The following is a 14,176-nucleotide window of genomic DNA, read 5'->3' on the forward strand; positions in this document are numbered from 1 at the left end:
GTAGAGACGGGGTTTCACCGTGTTGACCAGGATGGTCTCGATCTCTTGACCTTGTGATCCACCCGCCTCGGCCTCCCAAAGTGCTGGGATTACAGGCTTGAGCCACCGCGCCCGGCCTCTTCACTTTGTTGATTGTTCCCTTTGATGTGCAGAAGCTTTTTAGCTTGACTATTCATTACATTTCTAATGAATGGTGGGATAGATGGACTAAAACCAAATAAAGTTTCGGTATTAGGGACCTAGAAAAACAATGGTGCCACATACTTAAATGAGAAAGTTTCAAAAGAGAAAGTTTTAATTAAAAGATTGCTTCAAGGCTGGGTGTAGTGGCTCATGCCTGTAATCTGAGCACTTTGGGAGGCTGAGGCAGGTGCATCACCTGAGGTCAGGAGTTCAAGACCAGCCTGGCCAACATGGCAAAAACCCTTCTCTACTAAAATTACAAAAATTAGCCAGGCGTGGTGGTGGGTGCCTGTAATTCCAGCTACTTGAGAGGCTGAGACAGGAGAATTGCTTGAACCCAGGAAGCAGAGGTTGCAGTGAGCTGAGATTGTGCCGCTGCACTACAGCCTGGGCAACAGAGCAAGACTATATTTAAAAAAATTACTTCAGTAATTAAATACATTATTTTTGAAGTACCCAAAGAGTACCCAGGTAGAAGTGTTACTGGAGGGAAACATGGTACTCTGCCTCAGAGAGTGATCAGAACTAGAGTCATAAAATTGATAATTCAGCCTATGTAGTTTGATGGACTCCAATAGGATGAATCCCTATGAGGAGAGAGAAACAGAGGCTAAGCACAGAGCCTCAGTGACTGTCTACAGCTGAGGGACAGGCGGAGAAGAACTAGGACAATTTGGGTAACTGCTCAAGGAGAGGAATGCTTAGGAAAGAGAACTGGTCAAAACTATCAATTGTTGCAAAGTAATGGAAAGAATCCTATAGTTTTAAGCTACTGTGTAATTACAAAAATATTATTTATCTATTCTATTATTTTCCAATAAGGTGTAGAAGCTGCCTCTATAGTCAGTAAACATTTGTGCCCAAGAAAAAAACTGAATTCATTCTCAAAATTGGTAGTAAGCCAAAAGGGAGGAAAGAATTTTAAGAGAAGGAAAGAGAGGGAATGAATGGGTCTATACTACTCAAGCTAAGCATAAATTATGTCAGCAAAAGAGGGAGTGGCCTGGCAGGCCTGGCAGCCGCAGACACCAGGAATCTCCAGTTGCTCAGCAGCAACCAGGCAGCTACCCAGAGGAGCTTCTCTGGAGCACCTTTAGAATAGGGCCAAGAAGAAGTTAGTGAAATCTCTGGAAGAACATCTGACCTACGCTAATGTTTCCCTAATTTAAAGATAAATCAGAAGGGAACTCAGAGATCAATACAATCTGATTTTAAATTAGGAAATGGGCCCCAAGAAATAATTTGGTCACACTTATATATTTAGTGTCAGAATTTACCAACTCTATCTCTGCTCTGGAGACATTTGCATTTTTCAAGCATAAAAGTTCATAAATTGGTCACCATCACAAAGCAGAAAATGGGGAGAATTTTTTTGGAATTATTTTAATTAAAAAAAAAAAAACCTTGGACCACTTGAATATCTGCCTTAATTTTCTGTGTGCTGATCTGATAGATCAAGTGACTAGGTCACTTAAACAATAGAACAAAATTGTTTTTCTCCATATTCCATGTTATGGAAATAAAGAGCATCTATTCCTTATTACAATAGTGGATTTGCAACAGCAAAACATACAATTGGATGCTGTTCAGAGTCATTATCTCAAAAAAAAAAAAAAAGAAAGAAAAAATTGTTAAGCTTTGAGGCAAAGAATAAATTAACTAGAGTGAAAGAATTTCTTTTCCATATTCCAGACAGAAACAGCTTGACACTTTGGAAAGAGGTTCTTCTGTGGGTTACAGTGTTTTCGTGCCTTCCTCATTTCCTGTTTTATCATGATCAACCTCAGCTGTTATAGTTCTCTAAAGGATAATTTTTTGAGTGTGAACAAATTATATTTTCTCTTCAGAACACGTGAATATGTTAGTGTTTTTTCACAAATAGAATGAGCTTTGGTTTTGCCTATTTGTTTTCATCACTCTCGTTATACCAGAGAATTGGAAAACATTTGTTTTTTTGGTATTTTTTTGGCTAAACATACCTGATAGCAGTAACTTAATGGAAAACATTTTTAAAAGAGAAACAGTAAACACTGACTCTCAGAACACGACATTTGTTCTAGGTAGTTTTACATGTTGAACTGTTTTTTGTATATGGTTGATAGTGTCGTTGACGTGTTTGCTCTCTTTCACACATTGAAGTGCCATATTGCTCTAACCATAACTTTATAACAAACTGGTAACATATACATGTCCTTGGCCAGAAATTCTGACTCAACAATTACAGTTTTATACAAATGAGCTTTTCAGTTCGGGTTCAGAAAACATAATAGAAGGAGTGATCCTTAAAATAGCAACATTACTAGACACCAATGATTTCCAACTGATTTTATGACATTGAAAGACATTTGCAATTACATAACAAAATCATTCTAAAATAACTTTAATTTACTTATGTTTTTAATAAGATAAATATTTATTGGGGACACCTTTAGTAGACATTCCCTCAGATCAAATACATGTCACCCTGATAAGATCCAGTGGAAGTCAATAGAGAAAATTGTCCCAATGTAATAAAAATTGATATTTCAAACTTATTTACAACTTAATAAATGTTTCATTTCCACAGATAAGACACCTTATAAGGCAGGATATACTGACCAAAGTTAGTGCAAAATACTAGAGGAAAGTGAAATGGAATATATGGTGCTCATTGCAGCTATCATATTGTAGAAACAAACGCAGCATTAGTCAGAGTAACAAAAACTGAAAACAACCCAAATATCCAGGAACATTAGAATAAACAAAGTGTACTACATTCAATAATAGAATACTATATAGCAATTAAAGTAAAAAAAACTACTGCTACACACAGTGTAATAAAAAGCAAAGGAAGTCACATGCACACACAAAAATACATACTGTAGAATTCCATTCATACAAAGTTGAAGATCAGGCAAAATTAATCTATCGTACTAGAATTTCTGGTAGTAGTTACCTTTGAAAAGAAGGGTTGGGGTAGTGACTTGGAGGCTCCTCGAGTGCTGGTAATGTTACATATCTTGGTTACAGAGACTGGTGACTTTGTGAAAATGCACATTTATGACATGACTTGTGTACTTTTCTGCATGCATGTTATAATTTAATGGTTTATTTTATGGACTCCATCTTGTTTCTCCCACCGAAAGCAGAGCTGAAACCTGAACTGAGTGCCTGGAGCAGCTACATAAGAACTCTAAAAGGTAATACAAGCAGAGTAGGAAGACTGGGGGAAAAAAAAACAATACCATAAAACTGATTGTGGGCTCATCATTTTTCCCCTCTGTTATCCACCAGTCTGGTGTCAACACAGCCTGTATCCTAGAGGTGAGCATTGTGCAGATAGAGTATACTCCAGGAGAAGCCCTCTAGTTCTAGCTCGAGAAATGGAAAGGATCTCTAACATATCAGCCTCTTGCACTCCCTTCCTCAATGCATCCTGGGACTGTGGTAACAGCAACAGCTGCAACAACAGAGACCCTCAGGAACCCAAAACTCTGATGAAGGAGAGAACCTTACTCTCTGATTAGAGGACTTGTGGTACCAAAAGACAGGGGCAAAGTATCATTACTTTGTCTCTCTCTCTGTGTGTCCTCCCATCTCTTGGCCCCATCTGAAGGAGCAGTCACAAGAAGTGAATCACAGAGTGGGATAAAGCTTCAGCTTTCTGGCCAAAGTACCAAAACAGGGAGTTCCAAGGAAATGAAAAGTGCTAGGGAGATCACAGAGAGGAAGGAGCTTGGGAAAGGATTTTGTAAAGTTGTTTATGAATGACTGAACTCACCCCTGGGTATGTGTGACTCTGACATAAAACAGTATATCATAGATTTCAAAAACTGTACTATGGGATAAATTATTGCCCTAATCTCATGCTGACCACTGAGTGACACACACATAGGATAGATATGGAAGGTACGTCAAAGGCTTTGGAAATGGAACTGACATTGAAATCATAACCCACAGAAGACTAGGCAGAATTTGCAGCCTAATCCTAACTAGTTGACTGCTGCTAAAATTTTAAAAAAAATAAACATTTTCCATATAACTTTAAATTAACAATACCCAAAGCTTTATTGCATGTATTCAAAATGTCCAGGATTCAACCCAAAATTACTCTACACTTGAAGAATTAGGAAAAAAAAATTTCAACTTGAGTGGAACAAGACTGTTAGATGGCACAGATGATGAAATTATGCAACAATGATTTTTTGGTGGTTATCATTAAAATGCCTCACAAATTAAGGGTGAAGACTGTTGAAATAAATGGAAAGACAAAAAGTCTTACCAAAGAAATACAAAATATGATGAAGAATCAAATGGAACTTTTAACTTTGAAAAATATACTAACAAATAAAAAACTATATGTATGTGCTTTAGAGAGCAGGAGATTGAACATGACCAATGAAAGAGTCAATGAACTTGTAGCTAGGTCAACAGAAAATTACTTAATCTAAATAAGAGAGAAAAAAGTTTAGAAGAAAAAATTAACAGAGCCTCTGGGGCCTGTGGGACAATATCAGAAGATCTAACATTCAGATCATCATAGAAGAGACTATTGCGTAAAAAGCAAGTATTTGAAGAAATAATTCCTAGCTTCTGGGCTAGGGCACTTCAGGCTGCTTGGTGCCAGGGGGCTGCCCGTGAAGAAATAATTCCTAAGCACCCCTCAAATTTGGCTAAAGTTATAAATTTATAGGTTTAAGAAGCTTCGTTAATCCTAAACTGGGTAAACTCAAAAGAATCAATATCCAGACATGTCATAATCAAACCGCTAAAAAGCAAAGACAAAGAAAAAAACATTAAATGCAACCAAAGAAAACTGATGTATTACTTACAGGGAAACAATTTATTTGCAAGACTGCCAATTTCCCATAAGAAACATTGAAGCCAGAAGGAAGTGGAATATTTTTTATGTGCGAAATCTACTACAAACCTAGAATTTGGTATGCAGAGAAAATATCCTTTAGAAATGAAGGTGAAATGAGGATATTTTCAGGTAAAAGAAAAAAGACATTTTTGCCAGCAGAACTGCTGTAAAACAAGTGCGAAAAATACTTATGAATTTTTTAAGTAAAAAATACTTCAGACAGAAGTTCTGTCTGAAGAACAGAAGAGAAAGAATACCAGAAGGAAGCGTGGAATGTTGGAAAAGAAGAAAGAACAAGAGAAATTAAAACATTTGTATAAATACAGTAGGCTACTGTTTTCACATTTCAAATATATTTAATGGTTGAAAGGAAAAATATAAAATTATCTTGAGGATATATATCTCACATACATGCATGTGTGTATGAGAGACAGAGAGAGAGAGAGATCTGAGACTCAATCCAAAAGAAAGAAGGGAATGTGAATAAAAAGGGGAGGGCACAAACAGAAAGTAAAATAGTAGCTCTAAATACAAATATCATTACGTTAGCTGCAAATGGTCAAAACATACCAATCAAAAGACAAAGATCAACAGTATTGATTTTTAAAAAAAGACCTAACTATATGATGTCTACAAAAAAATGTATTTAAAACACAATGACTTAAGTATGTTAAAAGTAGGATAGAAAGAGATACACCCTGCAAACACTAATCAAATGACAGCTGGAATAGCTACAGCAATATCAGAAAAAATAGACTTTAGAGCAGAGAAAATTACCAAAGATAAAAGGACACTACATAATGAAAACATCAATTCACCAATAGGACATAAAATATATTAAACAAGTATGTACCAAACAGAGCTTCAAAATACATGAAGCAAAACTGACAGAGCGAAAAAGGAAATAGAAAAATCCATAATATTTGGAAACCTAATCACCCCTCTCTTAGTAATTAACAGATCTGGTAGACAGAAAATCAGCAAGAATATGAAAGAACTGAGTAACAGTATTGTTCAACTAAATTGAATTGACATTTAAAGGACATTCCGTCCAACAGCAAAATACACTTTTTTCTAAGTGCACATGGAACATTCACCAAAATAGATTATATCCTGATTAGAGAACAAACTTTAATAAATTTAAAAGAACTGAAATCATACAATGTGTATTATTCAACAGTAGAATTAGAAAAATAGCAAAGATAATGGGGAAAATCCTAAAAAAGCAGTAAACAGCACAATCCCAAATGATGCACAAGTCAAGGAAATATCAAGAGAAAATATAAAATATTTTGAACTGAAGAAAAATGAAACTATCAAAGTTTGTGAGATGCAACTAAAGTCATTCTTAGATGAGTATTTATAGCATTACATTATATTAGAAGAAAGATCTTGGCCAGGCAAGGTGGCTCACGCCTGTAATTCCAGCACTCTGGGAGGCCAAGGTGGGTAGATCACCTGAGATCAGGAGTTTGAGACCAGCCTGGCCAACATAGTGAAATCTTGTCTCTACTGAAAATACAAAAATTAGCTGGGAGTGGTGGTGGGCACCTGTAATCCTAGCTACTTGGGAGGCTGAGGCAGGAGAATTGCTTGAACCTGGTAGGTGCAGTGAGCTGAGATCACATCATTGCACTTCAGTCTGGGCAACAGAGCAAGCCTCCATCAAAAAAAAAAAAAAGGGGGGGGGGTCTCAAAACACAGTATAAACTGCTACTCTGAGAAACAAAAGAAAAAGCAAAATCTCTAAAGCAAGCAAGCAGAAGGAAAGAATCAATAAAACTGAAAACAGTAAAACAATAAAGAAAATGAATAAAACCAAATGATGTTCTTTGCATCTAGAATATGTAAAGAACTCTCAGAACTCATTAAGAAAACAACCTAACTTAAAATGGGCAAAAGAATTGAACACTTTACCAAAAAGGATACATGTGGATAGCAAATAAACACATGAAAATATATTCAGTGTCTTTAGCCATTAGGGAAATGCAAATTAAAGCCATGCTGAGTTATTACTACATATCTATTAAAATGGCTAACAAAAAATATTGATAATACCAAGGGCTAGCAAGGATATGGAACATTACTAGCACAAAACTGAACAGCCATCTTTGAGACAGTTTGGTACTTTTTTACAAAGTTAAACATATACTTACCATATAACCCAGCAATCCTATTGCTACATATTGAGCCTAGAGAAACAAAAACTTACATTCCTACATAAACCTGTACTTGAATGTTTATAGTAGCTCTAGGTATGATTGGTCTATAGTAGCTCTATTTACGATTGCTCCAAACTGGAAACAACCCAAATTTCCCTGAAGGAGTGAAGTGGTAAACAAATGGTCATACATCCAAGTAATAAAATATTAAGTAATAAAAATGACCATTGATATATGCAACAATTGGATGAGTCTCGAAGGCATACTGTCAGTCTGTTTATATGGACAACCCAATCTCAAATAGACAAAATTACAGTGATAAAGAAAAGATGAGTGATTGCCAGTGGATGAAGGTGGAGGAAACTTGTAATTATAAAGGGATATAGCACGAAGGAGTTTTGGGAGATGATGGAATTGTTCTGTATCCTGATATGGTGGTGGTTACATGAATCTATACATAATATTAAAATTTATGTGTACCAAACTGTATATCAAAAGAAAAGATCAATTTTACTACATGCTAATTTTAAAATAAAATTAATATGAATCAGGAAAATTTAAAAATTTTCTAATAAAATGTAGGGTACAAACTTCCCCAAGAATGACTTGAGTATCTAGGTTACAACAATGGCTAATCTGATCACACACGAAAACCAGGAAGATAATGATATACTCACCACTGCTTGCCCCTCTACAGTTTCCATTACTAGAATCCATAGGGAAATCTGAAAGGAGGTGATAGAACAAAGAACCCATAACATATTTGGTTTATTTCAAGAATTCCTAAAGATAAAAATCTAACTCAATCACAAGTTTGGTTTGGGTAAGAATCCAATTGTCTCAAGGAAGTAGATTCTTATTAGCATCATGAGGTTGGCATTCTTATCATTTGTGGGTTGAATATGGATGAGATCTATTTTTTCATGACTCCAATTCAGTACTTTTATGTAAGAGTTTTACATTTGTAGTAAAACTTTATGCTAAGATAGTTTAATGCCTCTTTTTATTCTAAGAGAAAATAGTATTCTTCCTTTGTCCTTTTTGTTTATAGGTCATATCAGTAATAAATTAAATGAGGGGAGCCGGGCGCGGTGGCTCACGCCTGTAATCCCAGCACTTTGGGAGGCCGAGGCGGGTGGATCACGAGGTCAAGAGATCGAGACCATCCTGGTCAACATGGTGAAACCCTGTCTCTACTAAAAATACAAAAAGTTAGCTGGGCATGGTGGCACGTGCCTGTAATCCCAGCTACTCAGGAGGCTGAGGCAGGAGAATTGCCTGAACCCAGGAGGCGGAGGTTGCGGTGAGCCGAGATCGCGCCATTGCACTCCAGCCTGGGTAACAAGAGCGAAACTCCGTCTCAAAAAAAAATTAAAAAAAAAAAAATTAAAAATAAATTAAATGAGGGGTTAATACTGTTTTAGGACAATAACACCCACAATTACAATTAATGTATTACTTTCCCAGGTTTAGTAATCATCAGCAAATATTTAAAAAGCAATATCAAAGAAAAGATAGCAGTTAGCAAACAAACAGATAAGCAGTAACAAACACTAATTCTAAAACATTTGGCTCAACTTGGGCATAAACTATTAATTACTAATACTTTCATTATATTCAAACATTTATTCATGACAAATGTACCCAAGTATTCTTAGAGTAACATGCGAGTGGTTTTTCTATTTCTGAATAATCAAGTGATAAAAATGCATACAAAAATAATGTCTTTATAAAGGAAGATATTATGTTGGCCCACATTTGAAATGTTTATTGTTTAAAGGTTGAAATAAGAGTGAAAAATAAAACTTCGCTTGGTAAAAGAGAATCACTTCAAAATAGCTAAGCCAAGGAGTGTTTTACTTCTTTCATTTTTATTTACAGGAAAATGTTTCTACACTTTCACAAATGCTTAGTAGTCAATTGTTAGAACTGTAAGACAGAAAACAGAAATTTTCTAATAATCAAAAATTATTATTGTCAGAAAGTTAAACTTAGGAATTCTACCAACAAATTATCGTAAACTAAAATAGAAGGTATTCTTAGTAAGTTTCATGTCCCAGGATTTTTAGTGGAGATCACAGAGGTTTTCAGATGAGTCCTAAGGAGTTAGGAAATGCAGGGGCAGTTTTCCAGATAGAGAATAGCACTGAAAACATACTGAGGCGAGACGCCTGCAAGTGTGGCTGAAACAGACAGCAAGTGTAAACAGAGAGAAACAAGCTAGAGAAGTCGGAAGGGTGAGATCACTCGGGCCAGAGGCAGATACCAAAGGATTTTAAGCAAGAGATTTGCATTTCAGAAAAAAAATATACATTGGAATATGGAGGGGAAACATTGGAGATAAGAGAGACCATTACCATCCTATGGCCATAATCAGAGTGAGAAATGGTGAGGTCCAAATTTAGAAAGTAGGATTAGAGAGGGAGGGAAGGGAATTTAAGTCAGATTAGACCCAACAGCATGTGATACCTATTGAGTGAGGGGAATGAGGAACAGGATAGAATCAAGACTGCCTCCCACAGCCAGGTGCGGTGGCTCAGGCCTGTAATATCAGCACTGGGAGGGCAAGGTTGGGCAGATCACCTGAGGTCAGCTGTTTGAGACCAGCATGGCCAACATGGCGAAAACCTATCTCTAACAAAAATACAAAAATTAGCCTGGCATGGTGGTACATCTGTAATCCCAGCTACTCGGGAGGCTGAGGCAAGGAGAACTGCTTGAACCCAGGAGGCAGAGGTTGCAGTGAGCCAAGATCCTGCCACCACACTCCAGCCTGGGCAATAGAGTGAGACTCCATCTCAAAAAAAAAAAAAAAAAAAAAAAAAAAAAACCCCCCCACAAAAAAAAAAAAAAAAAAAAAGAACTGCCTCCCTCTCAACAATAATATAGAAAATACTAGAAAGAAGTGTACGCTGGTGGGGAAATGATGAGTGCACTCTGGGGCATGCTGAGACTGACGGACTAGGGACTAGACGTGAGCATCTGGCATGTGTAATCTCTACTATCTCAAAATTGCCGTGAAGTCAGAATCTCTTATCTCTTTGAATCCATTGTCTAGATGCCACTTTTTATTCTCTTAAGCCATATATAAATGGGCTTCAAAATAAATTTAAAAAACCATTGTTCCTTTAACTGCAATCTGCTAGGCAAAGAATAACAGATTCTCTAGAAAGTTTGGAATTAGATTTCTCAAGGGAGGAAGTGTAGTGTAGAACAGGTTCTGCTTTGAATTCTCTTTTTCTTACTAGCTCTTCTGACTTGGACAGTCACCTAGCTTTTCCATATGCCTTGGCTTCCTTTTCTCCAAAATGGGAATAACAGCACCTACCATGCACTCATGAGGATTAATTGAACGTGCATAATGCACTCAGGACAACACCTAGAACGGAAGGGTTGGTAGGTTTTATTGTGTTGCCAATGGTTCCTGTCCTGAGGATGACATGTCCTCTCCCCAGTGATGTTGTTGTTAAACATTTATATTGTGCTTTCCCATTTATCAGTAACTTCATATTAGTATTTCTTTTGTTCTTCACACTCCCCAGTCAACTACTTCAATGTACAAAATTCATGGCAAATCTGGAATTCCAACTAAGGACCTGTAACTCTAAAACTGTGGTTTTCTCTAAATTGAGGAGACATAGCCAATTCTTAATTATTCAAAACTATGTCCATCTGTTGGGTCTTGGTCTGCTCATTCTAGACACCAAGTAGAAGTACAAGAGCCAAATATATCCTAGCCAGTTGTGCAATTTGTAGCAACAACTATATGAAGGTTTAGTGAGTATGAAATAAAAAGTAAATTATTAAAATAAGGTTTGGAGACTACATAAGATTACATTATCCCTGATGATGGGGGTTGCTCTAAATAAAGTTAAACACTATTAATATAACACTGAGATACTCTTCCCTAACCCATCCAGAGTGCCTTTCCATGTTTTACACCATGAAGGATCCTCAGAAGCATGTTTTCTCGTTTATCCTAATCTAAAATTTCCATTTCTCCTTTCCATTTTCCTCCTCATATCACACTAAATAATTCTTCCTTCTTGGTACTTGGCCCCTCAAATATTTGTAGATCAGGGCTAAAGAAAAGACTGCCTGTTTCTCTGAGAGTGGAGAAACGATTAAATGGCAGCTCCTGCATGTGAAAGTTGGCACAGCTCTGCCAGGAGAGAGAAGGCCTGCAGAAACGTGTCAAGCAAGAGCTGGGGAGAAAAGTTAGCTGTGCCACGGAAGCCAGCACTGACTGAGGAGTGATTATAAAGCCCTTGGCACAGCAAACTGTAGGTGTTGTAGAAATAGCTGTGAAATATCATACCATAAATTTTCCTAACTGCTTGATTCCTGGGTTTCTGAGATAAATTATTTGTAATTAACTTATCCACCAGACTTACCCTTTTTTCTGTTGCTCCCAAGGGATTTGCTCTTGAGCCTGAGGTCTAGGGCAATTTGTGTAAAATGAAATATTAACTTTATGTATTTAGAAGAAATAAGATCTGTTTTTCCAGTTAAGTTCCAGTGTAAAGCTTTTTTTTGATTTTTTTTTCCCCCAGGAGATGAACTAATAAAAGTTCTAGGCTGCATCTGTATTTACCAACATAATCATTTCAAAAAACAAAATAGAAAATGTTAGTCAATTTGTTTTAACAGTGATAACAGTAAAATAGCAGCAGCAATTTTTTCAGTGCTTGCTAGGTACTAAACGCAATGCTTTATATGCAGTTTAATTTTTCTTTTCTTTTCTTTTTTTTTTTTTTTGAGACAGAGTCTGGCTCTGTAGCCCAGGCAGGAGTGCAGTGGCGCCATCTCAGGTCACGGCAACCTCTGCCTCCCGAGTTCAAGCGATTCTCCTGCCTCAGCCTCCTGAGTAGCTGGGATTACAATCATGTGGGATTACAAATTAGCCACCATGCCTGGCTAATTTTTTGCATTTTTAGTAGAGACAGGGTTTCACCGTGTTGGCCAGGCTGGTCTCCAACTCCTGACCTCAAGTGATCCACCCACCTCGGCCTCCCAACGTGCTGAGATTACAGGAGTGAACCACTGCACCCACCTTAATTTCATCTTTACCATGCCCTTGGGATGTAGATAGTTTTGTCCTGATTTTATAGATAAGAAAACCTTGAATTAAAGAGGTCATATAATTTTCCTGCAACAGTTGATGTGGTGGCAGTCATTCAACACCTTGTCTGCCCACTCCAAGCCTGTCCTCTTTACTCACCACACAATATTAAAGATTTGACTGAATATCATCACTAACTTGCTGAATGACTAAATTGAGCTGAGTTTTCAAATAATATGTAGTCACACTATAGCAAAAATAAAATGTGTAATAATAATAATAATAATAATAATAGTGGCCAGGATGGAACCTATTCTTTATAAAAATATGTTTACCCTTAGTATTTTGAAAGCAAAATGTCATTTCAAGCATTACTCCATTTCTATAAGACTGCTTTGTAAAATGTCCTAAGCTTGTTCGTGGAGTCACGATACACTATAAGAGAACAGATCCCCACAAATGGTAGGATTTGAAAATCTTCCTGGCAATGAAAGAATGTGAAAGATCGTCCCATTTTCAGGGAGAACTCATTTTTATATCTAGCTGCACTGATACTAGTCAAAAGACACAGGGATTCTCTTTATACCCAAATAAGGAAGGAGAAACACCCCTGCTTTGTGAACTATCACATCCCACTGAACCAAAGAGTATATTGGAAATTGCATAGTAAATTATACTGGCCACATGTGGTAGTTCCTAAATAATTCCAGGTGTCTGATAGTTTGACCCAGCATAGGGAATGTAATTTTCGATAAGCTGGCCCTGGAAGCCAGGAGACCCTTCAGGCTACAATCTACCCGTTTCATTCCCAATTTCCACCTCCCCCCATCCTTCAGCTCCCCCAGCCACCACAGCCTCTGGTTCACACTGAAGCTTATGGAAGGGGACAGGGATACCATCACTAAATATGATTCCAACTATCACCTATTTTCTAGCAAGGATGCTGTCGGTAAAGCAAATATTCTGGCACTTTAAAAAAGCTCAGAAATCAGGTCTCATGAATTGACACATTGTTTCCATGCATGTCCTATTTGAGTGGTTCAATGAGGCAGCTGTTCCATGTTTGTTTCAGTAATTGATAACTCAGGGACATTTAATGAAACTGCTTCCCATCTTTACTGACTATGGCTTTTTGAGAGCCATTAAAGTTGCCAAACCTCACTCACTCTAGGTACACCTCTAACGGAGGTTTAAGAGCAAGTTTTGTCCTTTAAGCGGGTGGGATGCATTTCAGCCTGAAGCACTGCTACCTGATTCCTAGCACTTGGCCTGGAAGAAGCACCTGCATTTAACTGATTCAAAGTGCCTGGCAAACCAGAGGGGCAACTGTGCCAGACTCTTCCAGACTCTGCAGTCTGTGACTTTAGTGAGTACTCAGGTTCAAGCATGCTCTTTTAGCAAACAGTAATAAGGAATACATTTCTGTGATGATTCTACACAACCAGCTTTTGGTTCTTGATTAAAATCAAGAAGACAATAGGTATATTCAAAAAGTGATAAATTAAGCAAGGCCACCATCAAAAAGTTTTTGAAATCTTTTTTTTTTTTCCTTCAACTGTTTTTACAATTACTTCTATTTCTCTCACTTTGTTAAATGAGTCAATAGTCAATGTGCACAGGAAGTAATTTTTTCAAACCAGTTCCCTGATAACTAAGAATTACTACCTAGAAATGGACTGGGGACATGAGCCTAGACTGTGCAAGTTGAACGAGGAAGGAAAGTTGATGCCCAAGATATAAACAGATGAAGGCAACCAAATCAACACATCTAAGAACAGAGTTGATCTGGAGGGCGGGGTATGAAAGAGGAACACTAAGCCGGGCGCGGTGGCTCAAGCCTGTAATCCCAGCACTTTGGGAGGCCGAGGCGGGTGGATCACGAGGTCAAGAGATCGAGACCATCCTGGTCAACAAGGTGAAACCCCG

At 37.3% G+C, this 14,176-nt stretch overlaps 1 protein-coding gene across 1 annotated transcript in view; it reads right to left on the reverse strand.

The window, feature by feature from the left end:
• Nucleotides 1–14,176, reverse strand: part of FRZB (frizzled related protein) — a 35,943-nt gene that overhangs the window by 18,824 nt on the left and 2,943 nt on the right. The window contains exon 3 of the mRNA XM_017532772.2: nucleotides 7,866–7,913. Coding sequence (XP_017388261.1) covers nucleotides 7,866–7,913 — 48 coding nt within the window. The remainder of the gene's footprint in view (nucleotides 1–7,865; nucleotides 7,914–14,176) is intronic.

The sequence above is a fragment of the Cebus imitator genome, unplaced genomic scaffold, assembly GCF_001604975.1.
Source record: "Cebus imitator isolate Cc_AM_T3 unplaced genomic scaffold, Cebus_imitator-1.0 Scaffold78, whole genome shotgun sequence".
Lineage (NCBI taxonomy): Eukaryota > Metazoa > Chordata > Mammalia > Primates > Cebidae > Cebus > Cebus imitator.